This window comes from Cryptotermes secundus, unplaced genomic scaffold (assembly GCF_002891405.2).
Source record: "Cryptotermes secundus unplaced genomic scaffold, Csec_1.0 scaffold2250, whole genome shotgun sequence".
NCBI classification, from domain to species: domain Eukaryota; kingdom Metazoa; phylum Arthropoda; class Insecta; order Blattodea; family Kalotermitidae; genus Cryptotermes; species Cryptotermes secundus.
In genome coordinates, this window is record NW_019726296.1 from 40,371 (window position 1) to 52,535 (window position 12,165).

At 37.1% G+C, this 12,165-nt stretch overlaps 1 protein-coding gene across 1 annotated transcript; it reads left to right on the top strand.

The window, feature by feature from the left end:
- The first annotated feature begins 1,385 nt into the window (after nucleotides 1-1,385).
- On the top strand, nucleotides 1,386-10,487 carry LOC117282040. Its single transcript, XM_023851258.2, has 3 exons — nucleotides 1,386-1,401; nucleotides 1,848-2,322; nucleotides 8,151-10,487. The coding sequence occupies exons 2-3, from the start codon at nucleotides 1,864-1,866 to the stop codon at nucleotides 8,205-8,207; spliced, it is 516 nt and encodes a 171-aa protein (XP_023707026.2). The 5' UTR covers nucleotides 1,386-1,401; nucleotides 1,848-1,863; the 3' UTR covers nucleotides 8,208-10,487.
- Nucleotides 10,488-12,165: the final 1,678 nt, after the last annotated feature.

Here is a 12,165-nt window from a genome sequence, read left to right on the forward strand (position 1 = left end):
GTACTGGAGAAGTAGAGAGACGCCATGAGGCGTGCCTGACTTGAGTTCTGTGCGGCTAGGCACAGCGTAGTTCTGTATCACTCAGTTATTACATGTTCTGACCGGTTACTGCCCTTCAGGCGGGCCCATCTGTATACATATGTTATTAATATATATTTATGTATATGTTTAAGAACGCCAGTGATGTTTATGTATACCTGTGCTGTACGTTCCATACAAGTTTCTGACTAGCGGATCCGTCCAGCCTGGCCCTTTGTGCCGACTGGTTTTCCTCTCCCGAGATCCCTTACTCGACCTTAGGGAGGCATAGTGCATCACGCTACAAGCAAGTCGTTTCTTATGAGCCTGTCCCTTACCCATATTGAGCAAGGGTTCACGGGTCTAAGCGGGTAGAAGAACTGGGTTCTTTACCCACAGGCTCAAGGGACACGGCTCAACCTTCTGGCTTGTATTATATTTGCCATTTATTCTTGTCCATTACTGAAGAGAAACTTGAATATTATATTTCCAGTATTCTGTAAGATATATTATTAATTTTGTCAAATAATCCTGTCTAGTACTGCAATGGATGAATATCTGATTACCAGTATTCTGTATGATATGTTATTAATTTTGTCATATAATCCTGTCCAGTACTGAACATCATTCTAACGAAATTAATAACAAAGGGAAATGTTAGTATTACTGCTTGCTCTATACGATTTATAATGCTTTAATGTAATCAAAATCTATGTTTTGTGTGGCTCTCAAGTGTAAGTTGTTACCAAAGGTGTGAGGTTTAATAGAAGTATGTGATGGAAACAGAATTCTCTTTCAAGTTCTCCACTTTCAGCCTTCCTAAACACAAGTATTCTATTTATGTTATAGTTCACAATATCAAATGCATTTGGGTAAGGAGATGTTGGATTGATATGAATGAAATGTTACGACTTCACAGGCACTGGTGAGAAACTTTCTGATTTTGCAACCCTGACCCCTTGTGCTGCAGAGGTTTTTACTCTGTTGCGTTTTTTTTTTTTGTTTTGTTTTTTTTTTTTTTGCAGGGTTCAATATCACTTCACTCTTATCCTTTGGAACGGATATGAATGGTGATATTGAACCCAGTTCATAGAAAGAAGAAAAAACAACGAAGTAAGAAGCTCTGCAGCACAAGAGATGTGGTTGCAAAATTATGTATTGCAATTTATGTGAAGGGGATGGTTCCGAAGGAAGAGGTGGGGAGACCGCATTGGATGGTATGGTAGCATTCTATTTTATTGATCATGCTGTCGGTGCTGGTGACCATTTCTCATTTAGTCGGAGTACGTCTGCGTAGAGATGGCAGCAGTAATGCCATGTGATGTCACCGCGGCCATGTTGCCCACCACAAACGAAGAGTTTCAGTGTTGGTGGTAAGCGGTGGTAAGTGTAAGGCGGTTAATGGCCGCGGTTTATCTGGTGTATGGTTGTAAAGGTGTTGAAGATCGGTGGATAATGTGGTGCTCGCAAATGGAAAATTAATATTTTGCTCTTTCCATTTTATTCTGTTTTTGGAAGATCAGTGGAAAGTCTACTGTTCTCAGATTAGGTTAAATGTTAAAACACACATTGATCAGTTGACAGAAAATGATATACTTTTCATTTTGGGTGCAGTGTAACCAAGTTGTATAAACTCTATAGAGTATGGTTGCTAACATTACCAATTAACCCAGTCATTGTAGGGATACTTGACTGTGATTCATGCAGAACAGGTCATTATTATTTTGTGTGCCCTTTTTTTTTATCAGAACACTGTCGAAACGCAAGCCCAGTGTTAGATGCGACATTTTGTCTGTGGACAATGGTATAAGTAACTTTTTTTTTTTTAGCGACAGCCCAAAAATTATGAATGTGAACAATTTCCATTATCCCAACGCAGCGGTAAGTGTTCCTGGAGAAATTTCGTCTCATGTGAGAGAAGTATCTGATTACCACCGTAATGGAGGAGAAAAGAATGTAATTAAAAAAACACCGGAACAGTTGAGTGATATGTTCCAGCCATCAGTGCTTCTCAACAAAACAAATTCTTCAGAAATTAACTGCTGTTACAAAGAACAAATGCCAAAAATTTCTCTGAAGAAAATAAAGAAGAAGAGAATTCTAAATTCCAGGCCGGTAAAAGGGTGGTTCAGAGGGAAAACTGATGGAGACAAAATAGAACATCAAGAGAGTTCAACAGGTGTCTCAAAGAGAGAGAACTGTAATGATGAATGTCCAGTTTCACAGCACATTCAACCAATAACATGTGGAGAGTCTGTCCTAAACAGTTCTATTTTGGATGAGGTTTTAAGTGAAAAAAAGAGGGTAATTCCACTTATTTTTCAAGAAAGCATGAGCAAATAAGGAAGAGGTTCTTGTATACTAAAGTGTAATTTAGACCATATTAATTAAACTTCTGGTGGTTAAAAAAATGGGATAGAAGAAATGTCTGCTAAGGTTCAGGCACTGTCAGACTAATAGCCAATAAGCGCTAAAAGATGTTCCTGATGAATAGATGCCAGGTGCCAGTACTAGGGTGTGGGGATTGGGCAGTGTTATCCAGAAAACACAAGGTCAATTTTAAAGTTTATCTGCTGGCACATTATTTTAGTAACATTTCTTTTTTCTTTCTTCCCCCCCCCCCATATTGTATGAAGAAAATGTCAGTACATTGTATCATTGCAATATTAACTTGATTCCTCTATAGTGTACATCTGATATCTAGCATATACAGGGTGTCCCAGGAGGAATGTGCCAAACTTCGGGAGGGTGTTCCTTATGTTAAAGTATGCCGATATAACCCAAAACACCTATGTCCAAAGTTGAACGGTTACGGAGATAATGGCCCGAGAAGTGTCAAACTTTGACCGGGGTTACACACTTGTTGATTACAAAATACATATTAAAACTGGCAGGAATATGTGGATTCTGTAATGTTAATAATGTACGTAACATCAAACTAACTTGTGAGTGACGGAAAGCCATAAAAGTGAAGTACAAAATACTCGCTCGCCATGTCATAATTGTCCTTAGGTTTCCAAGCAGTATACATAACACATGACTGGCGAGCGATGACGTAACGTGCTGACTGCGCGTTCTGGTATGAGCCAACTACATAAGCACGGCTAGGGAGTATCATCGCACTCAAGGACAAACATAGATAAGGGCTCTCAGCTGAGAGGTACAGCGAGGTACAGTGCTTGGACCTGCCAGAAGACCACACTTTTCTTGGGCCATTATCTCCGTAACCGTTCAACTTTGGACATAGGTGTTTTGGGTTATATCGGCATACTTTAACATAAGGCACACCCTCCCGAAGTTTGGCACATTCCTCCTGGGACACTCTGTATATGCAGGTCAGGTTTATCTTCTACTGAACTGTTTATATCTGAATTTGTTTAAAATGTTTGCATGTTGTGTGTTATGAGAGTAAAAATTCACTGGCTAGAGAAAGTATATTACTTACTTACTTACTCACTCAATCATGGAGCTGAGTCCTTCTGGAGGAGCCGCCAAGAAAGTATATTATATTTATTAAATAATTTTCTGCATGAGAGTCTCTTTTAATGATTGCCATTATGCTGATGATTTTCTTTTGGATGTCAGATATTTATTTCAATTGCTTCTTATAATTTAATAATGGATTAGAATTAAGCAAAGAAAACTCATTTTAAAATTAAAGTGTTTATGATTTGTGTGACAATTTTTGTAGCAAAAGATGCTGAATTCTTTATTCTTGTTGTGAAGTGAGCCAGAGTTCCTTAATACTTAGGCAACAAATGGGCCTATTGTACCAGTGCTGAATGATAGATGAGAGAATGGAGCATTGGTGGAGTGATAATTGACAGGGGAAAGTGGAAGCACTGAGAGGAACCTTCCCCAGTTCTACTTTGTTCACCATAAATCTCTCATTGACTTCCTTAAGACTGAACATGGACCTTCACAGTTGCTGAACTTACTTTAAGGATAGTATATTGAAAGAGTTTCCCCCCCCCCAAATTTAAGTTATTATCAAGTTGCAGGCCAAGGAAATTACAAGTTCCTACTTTTTCAATTGTTTTATTAACATTAGATTGTTCAAATTAATATAGATTTATTGGCATTAAACCATTTCTTCAAATGAGTGAAGATATGTATGGACAAGTACCGTCTTAAGTGCAACAATTTTATTGTAGTTTTTACTTCTTTTTCCTCCTCCACACTACATGTTTCGGCCCTAAATGGCCATCATCAGGTGTGTATTACTCACGTAGCTGTTACACTGCTTGTTAAAATTTAAAATCACCAGTCTTTCTAATTGTATAAAATCTTTGTTAATCTACACGCGTCGATTTGATTTTTAAAATAGCACTTTTTAAAACTCTAATTCAAGTTAAAATGTCTATAAGATCTCCGTTCTCTTTCTTTTTCAAATTTTTTTTTTAATTAAAATTTTTTCAGGGTACATGCCCTATATCTACGGTGCTGCAGCGGCCACTTCTTGTTTTTATCGCTGTTCATGTGTTGTCTGTAATATACAAATATTCGTGTTACTATCATATGTTATATCATGTTATGTTATTCTTATATGTTTATTCTGTTATTTGCACTTACTCTGTGTAGGCGCTCTCTGTGTGTGTCGCTGCTTATCTTTAATACGTTTGCTGTCTGGTGTACTGTGTGCTGTGTTTTATGTTCGTGAGTGTTGGAGGGGGAATGGGTAGTGGGGGGAGGGAGGTACTGTTAGTCTGTATAGATTTCGTATATAGTTTGAAATATGGGATTGTATGTTTCTATGTGTGTGTCATTCATTTGTAGGCCTTTCTTATTTATTTTATATATATGGTATTTCTGTAATGTATTCAAATGTTTACCCTTTTTTCCCGTTGTTACAACTTCCCCCTCCAACACTCACGAACATAAAACACAGCACACAGTACACCAGACAGCAAACGTATTAAAGATAAGCAGCGACACACAGAGAGCGCCTACACAGAGTAAGTACAAATAACAGAATAAACATATAAGAATAACATAACATGATATAACATATGATAGTAACACGAATATTTGTATATTACAGACAACACATGAACAGCGATAAAAACAAGAAGTGGCCGCTGCAGCACCGTAGATATAGGGCATGTACCCTGAAAAAATTTTAATTAAAAAAAAATTGAAAAAGAAAGAGAACGGAGATCTTATAGACATTTTAACTTGAATTAAAGTTTTAAAAAGTGCTATTTTAAAAATCAAATCGACGCGTGTAGATTAACAAAGATTTTATACAATTAGAAAGACTGGTGATTTTAAATTTTAACAAGCAGTGTAACAGCTATGTGAGTAATACACACCTGATGATGGCCATTTAGGGCCGAAACATGTAGTGTGGAGGAGGAGAAAGAAGTAAAAACTACAATAAAATTGTTGCACTTAAGACGGTATTTGTCCATATATATTGTGCGAGTGTAACAGGATGCTGAAATATAATAGAGTGAAGATATTATTCACACAATTACAGAGTTTGTAAGATTTGAGGCTTTCACGGCGGTGACTATGAAGAAAGCAGTCTTCTGTTATTTGGCACTGTGAATATGTAGTGTTAACCGACATTTCGGATGTCTGCTTTTACCAGTTCTCATGGTCTCTTCATGTGTGGATTTCTTGTATTTTTCCTTCTACCCTGAAGATGGAGGCAATGCGTTCCTCTGAAGCGTCGGTTAACACCACATATACACGGTGCCAAATCCCAGAAGACTTCTTTCTTCATAATTACAGAGTTATCCAATTTTTGTATATGAAATAATAATGCTAGTAACATTAAGAAAGAGTATGGGTTTTGGATTGAGGGTTGATGGATCAGAGCAGAAACAGCTACCACAGAGTGTGTTTATGAAATGAGATTGTCTGGATATGAAATTTTAGGAGATATATCTATATAGTGCTGAGTTACTTATTCATCATTGGCTTTTACAGCATTTTGTTGTCATTATCTTACCGTCATCACACGTTTGTAGTTATAATCTAGGTAAAGGTCAAGTTGTCCCTCTGCTTAAGTAATTAAGCACACCGTGAAGAGATCTGGGTAAGTGGAATTATAGCTCCACCATTCTTAATCTTGAAACTAGATTAAGATGTTCCAAGAGTTCTGTATTTCCCCATAACACTATTTCATAATTCTAAACAAAATGTTTTTTGTTAGGAATCGTAGTCAAATTTTCATGATTTGGCTGATATCCTTATAGATGCATGTTTTTAATGTAATTTTTTTTGTTAGGAACTGTAATCACATTTTCATGATTTGGCTGATATCCTTATAAATGCATGTTTTTCAGTGTCATTTTAGATGATCATGCCAATGCACAGCCTTTTTGCTCTGTGTCCCTTTATTTAGTGCCAGTGTTCACAATTTATTCATAGTAATGCATTATTCAAATAGTCTGAGGCCCTGATGTAATGTTACCTTGAGCAAAGGCTCATATGGTATTTCAATATGAATGGGATATGAAAGGAGTGGGAGTTAAAATAAAAAAATAACTTTATACCTGTGTAACTTCTTTCGGGACTGAGCTGTGTTGAGTATTTTCTGTTTTTTCCAAAAATTGTGGTTAACATCTTCAGTGTTAATGTCATGGAGGAGGTTGGAAACCCTTTTATAGCTCTGGCAGTGAGAGGTGAAGGCATGATTGGAGAATAGAGGAGTGGAATATTATCCATAGGAAGTGTCCACAAGATTGACAAAAAGTGATTAGGATGTTTATTGTAGACCAAATGGTCATGAAAAGAAATGAGTGTTATAATAGCAAGCATAAAGAAACAATGCAAAAATTAGTAACACTATATTGCCTTCATATATAATTGTCATTTAGTGCCCTTAAATGAATAGAGTAATTAAAATAAATGTAGTGAAATTAAACTTTAATGATTAAAGAATTAATATTTGTCATAACTTCTAAGAGCTGGGGTCTACTTTGACATGGAATAACTGTGCCATTATACCCTGTTTATTCTGGCCTTGGATGACAGCCACGGTGGAAACATGATATTGTCTCGTGTATCCTGGTAACACGGCAGTAAATAATGGGTTCTGGATTTGATAACTCGATTTATTGGATAATTTCACACTTCATAACTACAATTCATTATTACACTTTCAAGATTGCTGTATCTATAACACACAAACACTCTCAAGATTAACACATCAACTATTTAACTGCCTTGAATGACCTCTTCCTGACGAATCCTGGAATCCTCTGGCTTACGACTGCTGAACTGAACTGAACTGAACTGCTGGTGTCAGAGCCAAAGTGACATTGTGACTGATGGTCAGTCAGTCAATAAGTCTTGGTGTTGAGCCCCATCTGGTCTCATGATCAGTTATTTATTACTGTTTGACAGTTATGGTCTTGTTTTTGTGGAGCACCATCTCTGACGAGAGGATGGGTCTGTCTTTTGTATATGCTGTTGACACTTGCCAGTGCAGTGTTTCTCAGGTCCAATTTCCTTGAGACTCATGACCATATTTTACTGTCTCGGAAACTGCTGGTGTTATTGTGTAAGTCAGAGTCAAAGTAACATTGCGACTGATGGTAAGTCAGCCAGTAAATGGGGCTCATGAGCAGATATTTATTACTGTTTGGCAGTTACGGTTTATTCTGTATGCCTCTGTAGTCCTCGTTATATAGCCTCCGCACGGACCACATACAGAAAACCCAGTTCTATTGTTGCATAAGGAATACCACACAGAGAAGTCACGTGATACCTAAGCAGTGTCTTCATTGGTGCACTGTTGCTTAGTAACGTGCAATAACATTCCTCCACTGAGACGCATCTTCCATTGTTGCCTTGTGTGAATTCAGTCGAGGGGTGTTTATTGGTCCTGGCCATCCATGTTATACTATTGGTCTTTTCGTTACATCAGAGATCACAGTTGACATTAGTTTGATCTTTCTGAGTACATTTAAACCTTCCCGCAGAAACATTGGACATACAGCTTAGAAATGATAGTACAGTCACAGAGAAATGTCTAGCATTTTCTTCTGTCAGCTTGTATAAGGCTTGTGTTTTGAATATAGATATAGATTTAGGGTAGGAGAATAGTCAATTTTGTCATAACTCAAATTTCATAGGTTGTAATTTCATACTAGTATTTAATATATGTCTTTATGTTTCAGATCCTAATGGAATCAGCAGAGATGAGTGAGTTCCTACAGAGTCGAATAAGAACATGATGCTTGCATGGATGTTACGTACATTTAAAGCATTTTGGCTGCATATGACCTTCATGTCTGTTCATTATAGATAATCCAGAAAATACTTTTTTCATAGTTGTGCAAAAATCATAATTTACCACTGTAAACTCTGTTTTAAGTGGAATGTAAGTTTCTGAGAAGTTTTTTGTCCTAAATAATTTTGTAATATTTCAGTTTTATATAACCTGAATTATGGAGTGTGTTGAAAAGTCTACTGGAATGGTTTTAATGAAAATATGTTCTATTTATTAGTTAGTCATTGGACTAACAAATTTCTCTCTGGAACTGATTTGTGATTAATATAAGTTCTGTTTCAAAGACACTGTACTTTTCTGTATGAGGGTGAGTCTAATGAACACCTTAAATATTTTGTTTTTCATAATTTATTGAGCAAAAGTGGCATACAACTGTATAAGTTTTTTGTTGTTTACTCTTTAATTATTGTTGAATGTTTTGAGCTGAGAAAATACAGTCGCTAAGATGACTTGCTATAGGCTGGAGGTCTGGGTTTCATTCCCAGGATTTTTTTCTTGATCAAGAATGGTTGTGGGGAACACTGTACTTCTTAACCCATGGATACAAAATAGATACAAATGGCTGTTTCTGCAGGAGATGGGAGTGTGAAAGAGTTGAAGCATGCCGCTCATAATAGTCTCCAACTGGTACCAAGGTTAAGAATGCTGGAAGTTTTACTTCTATGTCCCATATGCTTCTGTGCTGTAACATAAGAACAACTTTACATTTACCTGAATTTTTTGAGTGTTCTGTTTGGTGTTAAAGAAAAGACGTACATATTTTAAAGGACTGTATTTCAAAGAGTGTTGAAATTAAAGTAAACATGATGGAGTATCAGAACATTATTCATGAGACAGTTTATCTTCTCCCAAACTACAGATTTTGATTATCTTCTGTTTGGGCATCATTTGTCAGTGAATAAATTTTCATATCTAAAATTATACCATTTTTTTTTTCATTAACTACATTTCATGTTTTTTTGGATTTATCTGAATGTATGTGCAATTTTGCATCCCACATTGGATTTGATGTTAATTTATTGTGCTTGTTGAGTACTCAGTTATGGAGATACTACAAAGCATTGTACACATTTTAGGAGAATAAATACTGTTTATTATATATGGCATGCATTAGCTGTTTCTAAAATGAGAAAGCTTTAGGAAATTTGATTATATTCCTTTTTAACTTTATATGGAAGCTTTGGAGTTTGTAACATAAAAGCCTAGACAAATGTGGTGGAGGGGGAGTGTTTGTGATTGATGAGAAGGTCTAATATATTTTGTGACCTAACTGGCTTGAAGAGTTAACTTAAGTGACATTACATTCCTGAATGCTTGTAGATAACAAGTATATTACAGAATGTTTTCCAGGCTGTTTGTGTTTGATTGCAGATACTTAATCAATAATGTTGTTAGTGTTGTTTTCTAAACATAATCCCCTTTTTGACCTGTTGAGCATAACAGGGTGAATAGGTTAGCTCAGTGCAGTGAGGACACCTACTCTTAACACTTTGCAGACCAGTTGCATAATATTATGCTTTTTGCTTTTAACACATTGCGGACCAGTTGTTTTTTCTTTAGGGTATGACAGGAAATGAGTGTGATCATGTTACTGGCTAAGCTAGCAAACATTCTCGAGGTCAACTACGCAGTAGTTATGATGCAACGTGGCCACACAGCGAGATATAGTCTGTTGCAACATAACGCGTAAGAAAAGGGCCAATTGGCCCGCCCAGTCCGCAACGCTATAGGAACGTAGAGGGCCAATTGGCCCCTCCGGTCCTGAATGTGTTAAACGTGGCAGACCGGTTGCATAATAATATGATTTTAGGACACGTTATGTTGCAACACAATATACCTTGCTCTGGCGCCACGCAGATGTACAACTGGTGTGTAATAGACCTGCCGAATGTTTGCTTGGTAGTCAGTAACATGACCTCTCTGTTTTTCTATCCCACTCCAAATGAAAATGCCTTTGTTTGTCTTCAAGCTGTATGTACCAGGCAGTAAGTTAGGAGTGCAATATGGATGAAGGTCGAAAGCGGTTGAAGTCCAAGTGATCTCTCAGAGAACAAGAAATATCTGACTTGTTCTCCGATGAGCTATCTGATGTTCCTTGTGAGACGTGAAGTGATAGTGACTCAGACGATGGCAGTGACGGGGGACAACAAAGAATTGTGGCCACAGACAGTAAAAGTGGCAGTAGCTCCGATGAAAATGCGGGTAGTAACATTGCAGGGACAGCCACATGGGGAAAAGTAGACAAAATGCCTACTTTGGGACAGTTTACTGGAAATCTGGGGGTGCAACAAATTCCATCAGACCCAACGTGAGTGTCTGAAGTAGCAGAACTGTTTTTTGGAGATAGGGATACTCATGTTGTGAATATGATTTCCACAATACACAATTCAAGCATGGTTGATGTTTAGAGGAGACATGGACAAGTAAAGAAGCCTATTTGTATTTCTGAGTATAATATGTTCATGAAGGGAGTTGATAGAGCCAATAAATACTTGGCCTATTATTCTCTTCCTAGGAAAACAATAAAGTGGACAAAGAAAGTTGCCTTGTGGCTTATAAATTGTGCCATTTTCAATTCATTTTTGGCTTACAAAAATCTATACCCTGATTCGAAATTGAAATATAAAGCATTTCTGATGAATGTGGCAAAGGCCTGGTCTACAGACCAGATGGTGGCGGCAGAACCAGAGTCAGACACAGACTTAGTGTGACATGGCCCATCAACTCATGTGGGCCCCCCTGGGCGACTCTCGGCTGATATGCAGAAACATACCCTCATGAAAATTGTGAAGAGTGAACATTCCAAGGGTAATGCTGTGTTTGCACAGTTCACAAAAAAAGGAGTATTACTGTGTACATTTGCAAGTTCTGTGTAATGCCACTTCACAAAGGGGAATGTTTCCAGAAATATCACACCCTCAAGCACTTCCATGAGCATTGGTAAGTGTTCTCCTAAAATTTTAGTTAAAAAATTAATTAGGAGACTTTATATTAATTAGTTAGGGTGGTTGGTTTAAAAATGCTGGTCCCCAGGGTGATTTAAATATTTAAATTGCCGCTCTGCAAAGTTTTAAGGTTTACATTGGATGTATATTTGTGACAGGACAGTAGGGCCTTCTTAGATTTAATAAGAAAGGTTTTGTTGGCAGGTACTTAACAGAATCACAGATGATACCACAACCCAGTATACCATAGAACTATCACAAGCTTTGTTGATTCCAGATTATGTTTGTCACAAATGTAATCCCAGCTTGTTGGATTTAGTTTCTATGTTAATGTTTTTAGTTTGTGATGTAGTTTTATAATTTACACAAAATAATTTGGTCTTGGTAGTAATGTTGCTAATTTTTGAGATAAATATCTGAAGAACAACACAGGTCTCAAGTCCAGGATCCAACTAATCCTGTGCTTCGGAGTGCCGATAAATATGAATTGCATTTTGAGTCCATGAGTTCAGAATGAGATTTTGGTATGCAATTTGTTGGCTGCTTTGTAGTCTTTCTAACAGTTATCTAAGTGATTGTAGTGATTGATCAGATACGTTTTACAGCACTAAAGGACAGGATTATTATGAGTGCTGAATTGGAAAAGATTTGAAGAGGTCATGAACATTGGTCATGGCCTATTTTGTTGGCATGGTATTACCCAGATATTTGTTAGGAGGGACAGAGAAACCCCACAGAAATGTTAATCAGGGGAATAGGTCTCTAGACTGAAAATCAACCCAGGATCAACAGAGTATAAAACATGAGTGTTAACCACCCAGCCATGATATTTGATACAGATGTGAAACAGTGAACACTAAACATGTCCAAGCAAAGCTGGCTCAACAACTGACCATGAAACAGGCATCTGCAATTAGCTGTTTTCTTGTTTTACATCATGGACATTAATCTTTCAAG

Bases quoted from the DNA above. Each gene is read 5' to 3' on its own strand.
- LOC117282040 (XM_023851258.2), top strand. From the start codon at position 1,864: ATGAATGTGAACAATTTCCATTATCCCAACGCAGCGGTAAGTGTTCCT. The intron at 2,323-8,150 runs GTAATTCCACTT...TTTATGTTTCAG, and splicing joins TTTTAAGTGAAAAAAAGAGG to ATCCTAATGGAATCAGCAGA.